At 39.8% G+C, this 7,119-nt stretch overlaps 1 protein-coding gene across 1 annotated transcript in view; it reads left to right on the forward strand.

Moving 5' to 3' along the window:
* The window catches only part of SLC28A3 (solute carrier family 28 member 3), a 101,025-nt gene that overhangs the window by 17,524 nt on the left and 76,382 nt on the right, over positions 1-7,119 (forward strand). The window contains exon 2 of the mRNA XM_019517385.1: positions 2,589-2,690. Coding sequence (XP_019372930.1) covers positions 2,589-2,690 — 102 coding nt within the window. The remainder of the gene's footprint in view (positions 1-2,588; positions 2,691-7,119) is intronic.

The raw sequence follows: 7,119 nt of genomic DNA on the forward strand, positions 1-7,119 counted from the left end.
TTCTTCTATTAAACTATGAAGGGGGGGCGGGGGTGGACTGTTTGTGACATGTTTTGTTTTGTGGTATACACTTTTTCTGAGACTGTAATATGATGTTTAAATGGCTTCTATATTTAAAAGGCTTCAAGACTCCCTGTAGGCCTTTTACCTTCTTTACTGCTCCATTTAACTTCTTTCTAACTAGCTTCCTCATTTGTGTATAGTTTCCCTTTTTAAAGTTCAATATAAGTAATAGATTTTTGTTTTTTGGCTGACTCCTTCCTGCTAATGTGTTGAATATGATTGTATTATGATCATGATTACACAGCGGCTCACCCACAGATAACTAGGTCCTGCGTACTTGTCAGTATTAGGTCTAGAATTGCTTCTCCTCTTGTAAGTTCCAGGACTAGTTCTTCTAGAAAGCAGTCATTTATTGTATCCAGAAGTGTTCTTTCTGCACCTCACTCCAACAAGAAATTTACCCTGTCTATCCAAGGATAATTGAAATCTCCAATTATTATTGCATGTTCCACTCTTGCAGCTTCTCTCATCTCTCTTAGCATTTCATAATTAGCTTTGCTACCCTGATCAGGTGATCAGTAACACAAGTACTATGTTCCTTTTACATAAACACAGACCTTCTTCCCACAGCAATTCTCTGGTACTTTTTCATTTCAGTTAAGATTTTTGTGTGTTACCATCTGTGCTATCTTTAACATACAGTGCTACTTGCTCCATTCCCCTAAACCATCCTACTCTTTTGTTCCTGTATAGCCTCTTACCATGGTATCATAGTATCCCATTGATCGTCATCTTTCCACGAAGCCTCCAAAATGTTTATTATGGCAATATCATCATTTAATGCCAGTCATTCTAATTAGCCCATCTGATTTTTAAGACATCTGGCACTTGTATAGAAGCACTTACATTTTCTCCATGCTCAGCTGCCTGTTATGTGTGTGCTGCTTGATCAAGATTCTGTTTGCGCAGACTTACCCTCACCATCGTCTGCACTTAAGTTGCCTCCTTCCTTCCTATCTTTTTTCAAGAGGATATAAAATTTTTATGACCTCTGCCTTAGATGGTAAATGTGTCTGAATCAAGTTACCTTGAAAACCCTTTTGTTAGCTTTGCACTCCCCAGTGAGATTCCTCTATATATTTTTCCTCTGCTTTGGTACTGGAAATTACTTTGAAGCCACATTACCTTGAAAACACCCCTGTTCACTGGTTCCTGCTGGTCCTCAAAGGGACTAGCTTTCAGATTTTCTGGCTCACATCAGCCCTGCCCTTTTATTAAAGTACTGGTTTTTGCCCAAATATGCACACCCCAATGAAGTCTCTCCCAGCACACCAACCTCATCACTATTCAGTATACTGAATGTTACCCTGGGTACACCTACATGTATGCTTTAGTGCACATTCATCTATTTTAATGCTCTAATTAAAGCACACGGAGCATCTATTGTATCAGCATCCCTGTGCTGAAAAATGGCAGCAGGGGCACTTTAACAAAGTGAATGCTTTTAAAGTGATCTTTAGTTCACTTCATTCGTCGAGTTCCCAGAGCATGTGTATAAATGCTCAGAGGTACTAGATTTCATGCACATTAGCTAAAGTGCATTAATGCACGTGTAGATACGTCCACTGTAACTTAAGGTATTAACAACCTCTGCTGTTAAACACCAGATCTTTTAGCCTGTGTATTTCTAGAGTGAAGATATAAGGTAAAGTTGGTGAATCAGAAGAAATTGTGGGCTCTCAAGGACCACTTCTTAAGATGATTTAGTGAATTCATAATAAACATTGTTATTTCAGTTGGGTAACTCCTTAAATGGTTTCTAAGTAACTGGATTAAATACTGTCTTCAGTCCACAGGACTTTATAAATAGGTAAATATAAATTAATTGTTTAGGTTAAGTGTCCTAATTAAGTGTTTAAGTTATCCATGATAAACCCAACAGAACTCACCAACACTTTAATGAAATTCCCTTGCCTGTTTTAGTTATCTATATCAGGACAGGATATGTTACTTTTATGGGAAATAATATCTTTTGGACTTAATTTACCTAAGAATGGCGGGGAGAGGCTCAGTGGGCAAACCAACTTTCTAAGATGTAATCACTGTTGAAAGCTTGCTACAGAGAGATATGTGAAAGAGATCATAAGTGGAGTGGCCATGACTTACTATTTATCTCCAGTATTGGTTGGGGGGGGAGGGGTTGTAACTTGTTTTTCTTTAGTTATAATAATCATTTTGAACATCTTTCTTTGATTGATTATTGTGTTCCCCCAGGCATTGTTAAAACCTTGTCTGGCTAAAATAGTAAGACATCACTGAACTGGCGGCAAAAAAAACAATTACAGTACTAGGATTTGAACCATACTATTTTTTCTTTGTCTAAACTATGAATCTTTGATGTTTGAAGAGATAGAATTAGCAACTTTGGTACCCAGCACCTTAAAGTGCTCCTCTTGAGTGTGCTGCTGTCTCATCAAAGTCCAGTGCCAGGACCTGAATGTCTGAGTATAATTAAACTGTTGTTGCATTAGACAGATTTTTGGTTCTAGTTTTGATATATTATTTTCAATCTTTGCACTTTTCAGAAGGATCATGGATATGAGGACACTATAAATGAGGAAGATTTCAGAAATCCTTCCCTCAGAAGCAGGAATTTACAAAATGGGGATAATGTGCATACTGTCCAGGTAAGGGGTCTTTTTTTTCCCTTCATATGAAAAATTATCCATTCACTAAAATAATTCAGAACCACAAACCTAATAGGGCTTAAAATACTGCCAAGACATACAATGAATAGTCACCTGTGAAAATCCATCTAAGACTGAATTAATAACTTAGAACTGGAATCTGTTAAGAGATAGGCAAGTTAGTTCTGAAATCCATAAAAATCATCATGAAATTAAGTTGACTTCCAGGAGTCATATAAATGTTTTGTAATTTCTTAATATCTTCATGCAAATTATGGATGAATCATCAAAATGCTAGTCGTGATGAAAAGTATAGGCAAAGAAATAAGATGGAGAGGGTAGAAGGAGCTCGGTGAACAACTGTTCACCAGGGCACCCTTAGGGAAAACCAGCAGTAATGGCCACAAACTCCTGGAAGACCGTTTCAGGCTTAACACTAGGAAAAACTTCTTCACAGTCAGGGTGTCTAGACTGTGGAATAAACTCCCCCCAAAGGTGGTGCAATCGCCTACCCTGGAAACCTTCAAGAGGAGACTGGATGGTCACCTCGCTGGGGTCACGTGACCCCAGTTGTCTTTCTTGCCTAGTGCAGGGGGGCTGGACCTGATGATCTTCTGAGGTCCCTTCCAGCCCCTAACAATCTATGAATCTATGAGTACATTAATCCAATGGTTTTGGATAGACTGACAGCCCCTTTAAATGCCAGGAATCACAACACCTGGAGTGCTTTGAGTGCTGGGAGCTGTAGCACTTGAGTTTTGGGAACTATGGCACCCAGAGCTTCCCAAGTGTCAGAAGCCCCACTATCTGGAGCTCCCTGGGCACTGGGAACCCCAATGTGCTAGTAATGGGGAACAGGCAGCAGCAGCAAGGGTGCTGAGGGGATCATTAGGGGCAGAAGATCATTTTGAGATGATGGAGGACTGACAACCCATACAGACTTCTGGTAGAACAAAATGGTACAAAACAGTACCTCTTCCTGGCAAGTCCTATTTTGTCGAGCTTAGGAGTATTTTATCCCACATGTACATCTGTACACCCTTCGGAACATTTCCAATTCTCACATTACAATATGGTGGACTTATTTGATACCATGAAGATGAAAGCCAGAAAACAGATTCTATTCCAAGTTTATATTTTTACATTTTAAGTGGGTAAAAATAGACTTCAGGTGACTTAGGTAGGGTGCCTGACTTTATGCTGGGCAATTACCTAATCTACCATTTCTTTAAAATGAGTATGATAATTTTCTGTGTCAGGAGTACTAGCCAGATAAAGTCCTTTAATAATTGAGATACACTCACATACTCTGAAGATGATGGCCACATAAATAAGGGTGGTAAGAAAAGGTGTTTCATTTATTTTCTGCAGTAGAAAATGACAATGAAAATGAACATTTTCATAAAACAGGAAGGTCTTTGCTAAAAGCTGAATGTTTTTCAGCCAAAAGCTGTTGAAAAAATATCCTGTTTTGCCCAGGTTAGGCTTAGAACACCTTGCCCTGTTCTGGACACCACATTTTAAGAGAGTTGTAGAGAAACTGGGCAGGATAAAGATGTTAGTGATGAAGAGAAAAAAGAAATTGGAATGCAAGTTGTACAAGGAAAGGGTAAAGTAATTAGATACATTTAGTCTTGAAAAAAGGAGATGCGAGCTTGCATTATCAGGTTTTTTTAACATTTGAAAGGTTGCCAAAAAGAAGAAGAAAAATTGTTTTCCATTCCTATAGAAAACAGGACAAGAGGCAAAGCATTTAACTACAACAAAACAGATTTATATTTAAAAAATCCTATCTGTAAGATCAATAGGACAATGGAATAAGCTGCTTCAGGAACTTGTGGACCCATCTTCTTTGGAGGATATCAAGAAGAGGCTAGATAGCATCTCTGGATGTTTTAAGAACAAGAAATCTTGTATTTGTGCAGGGACTTGGACTAGATGACTGCTGAGGTCCCTTCCAAGCCTATGTGTCGATATTTCTAAAACTTCAAGTTTTTCATTTTCCACTGAACAACAATATTTTTTTGGAAAGCAGCCACTTTTCCTAAAAATTCTCCTTAGTCAAAAATCCAATTTTCAGGATAAGAAAAGTTTGAATGGAATTTTTCAGCTAGCCCTTTGTACACAGCCACACTGGAAATTCTAGAGCATTGTATGCCTGAAGCAGGAACAATTAATTTGAGAATCATGGGAGAACATAGATCTCAATGGACCTTGCTACCCCTTTTATAGAATTTCATTTACTATATGGTTACAAAGCTATTAGGCCTAATTGCCAGAAATTCCAACTCTCCTGAATGCCATTTCTAGGATTTTGGCTGGCCTGTTCACAGGAAATAAAGGGAGGGCATGGACATTTCTTGAACCCACTTCTAAGTCCCTGGCATATCTGAACTAAGTCAGAAACATCCTGGCTCTTTTATTTCCCTTGAAGCCTAAGGATGTTATTCCATAACTGTATTATCCAAGCTTAAGGAAGCGAGAAGCTGACTGCAACACAATTGCCTTGCATATTCTGTGTAGAGTAGGAGTGTAAAACATGGCCCAAGAACCCATGGAGCCATTTGATCCAGCCCACAGGCCGCTGCACTGACCTCATGCACCAACCCTGTCCCCACACACTGCATGAAGCACAGAGGCTACAGGCAGCACAGGGGGTCAGCCCAAGGTGCAGCTTGAAGCCCATGCCCCAGACCCCATTGTGCCGTGTTCAGTGTTGGGTCCAGCCTGCTCACTCCGGGGAACATGTGCCCCATGCCAGCTCCATGCTGCATGCACAGCTAGATTAGCCTCACAACCAGAACCCACAACCCTTGGGATTTGTTGCTGACATGGCTCCCATGGCCAGCACACAGTGCACACTGCCCATGGTGTGTGGGCTGAACCCAATGCTTAATGCAGCACAGGGGGTCCAAGGCTCAGGCTATATACAGGCCTGGGGACAACCCCCTGTACTTCCTGCAGTGCTGGGTCCAGCCCACATACTGTACACCCCTTTTGCTGACCCCAGGAGCTGGCATGCGTTGTATGCAACACACAGGCTAAACCTGGTGCCGCAGCTAGTCCACAGAGGGCCGGTCCTAGTCCAGCCCACAGACCTGCTCAGGGATATCATCCAGCCTGGATGATCATGCAGGGCTGGATGAGTTGGACACCCCCGGTATACAGTATTACCTAATTATTGCACGATGCACGCAGTCACCAAATTATGTTTTAGATGCAAATGTATATTGAGAACCTGTATGGCCACCAAACCCTACATAGCGTACGAGGAGTGGCATGATTCAGGTTTGACTTTGCTTTTATTTTCCAATGAATGCCCCTCCCCTTCCATCTTCCCAAGAAAGGAATCAAGTTGAAGGAACCAGGGCAGGTAATGTATAATATTATAGTTCCACAAAGCTACAAGGCTTCTCAAGGGCTTTTCATAGACATCTGAATAAACAGGGCTGAGTGAGACCTGTATCCAAGCAGTTTTAGACTGGCCCATAAAAAGGGAAATGGCAGCTTCAGAACACACACTTATTTTTCCTACATACCATTTTAATTATTCCCAGAGTTAAATGATTTAATATTTCCTCCCTTCATTAATTTTAGCTTTGATCTGTTCTGCTTCAAATAGTCTCATTGGAAACTAATTTATGACATTCCAGTACTTATAAGAGGTGGCAGAAAATCAGATCGAAGGGGAAAGAAAAAGCGGTGACAGGTTTTGATTTATAAACTAATTCTGGAAGTGCAATTGACATAAATATTTATGGCATGCAAAATCTAAAATTACTCAACTTATAATCACTTTCACTTTTTAGCCAAATTAAATAAAAGTTCCTCTTTGGCTGGATCAATATATATTTTAAAGAAAAGTCTTGTTCCATTACATAATTTCACACTGCAACATCACCAGACACACACCAAGTAGTATACAATTGATTCTTTTAATGTATTCCTCTCACGCATTAAAATAGCTGCACACTGAAAATTAGAAGGACACAAGCAACATCTGGATACTGTTTTTATATTACAGAAAATTAAGTTAATTGTATGAAAACCTTTGCTTTCTTTATAGTTTTCAGTACGCATAAAAAACAAAAAGCCTCCAATATGCATTTCACTACTCTAGCAGTGTAACAGGACCTTAAAGAGGGTGTATATGTAATGTGTCTCAAGCTGGAGGAACCCTCCGTAAATCAGATCAGGCTCAAGAGCTGTAACTGAACTTCATGAATAAATCTAGCATTTGGACACAACACAAAGGGCAGTATTTTGACACTGCTACTAGCTGTTGGTTAGGTTCTGTTTGAAACACCTTAAGGGATAAGAAGGAAAAGCAATGTTGTGCCATGCTGAATAAACCCCCTTAAAAACAAGAAAAAAATATAAAGCTGTACATGAGCTGGAACTTTGACAGAGAAGGAGTACACTTGTTAAA

Source organism: Gavialis gangeticus, unplaced genomic scaffold, assembly GCF_001723915.1.
Source record: "Gavialis gangeticus isolate Ggan-Ray unplaced genomic scaffold, GavGan_comp1, whole genome shotgun sequence".
Taxonomy (NCBI): Eukaryota; Metazoa; Chordata; order Crocodylia; family Gavialidae; genus Gavialis; species Gavialis gangeticus.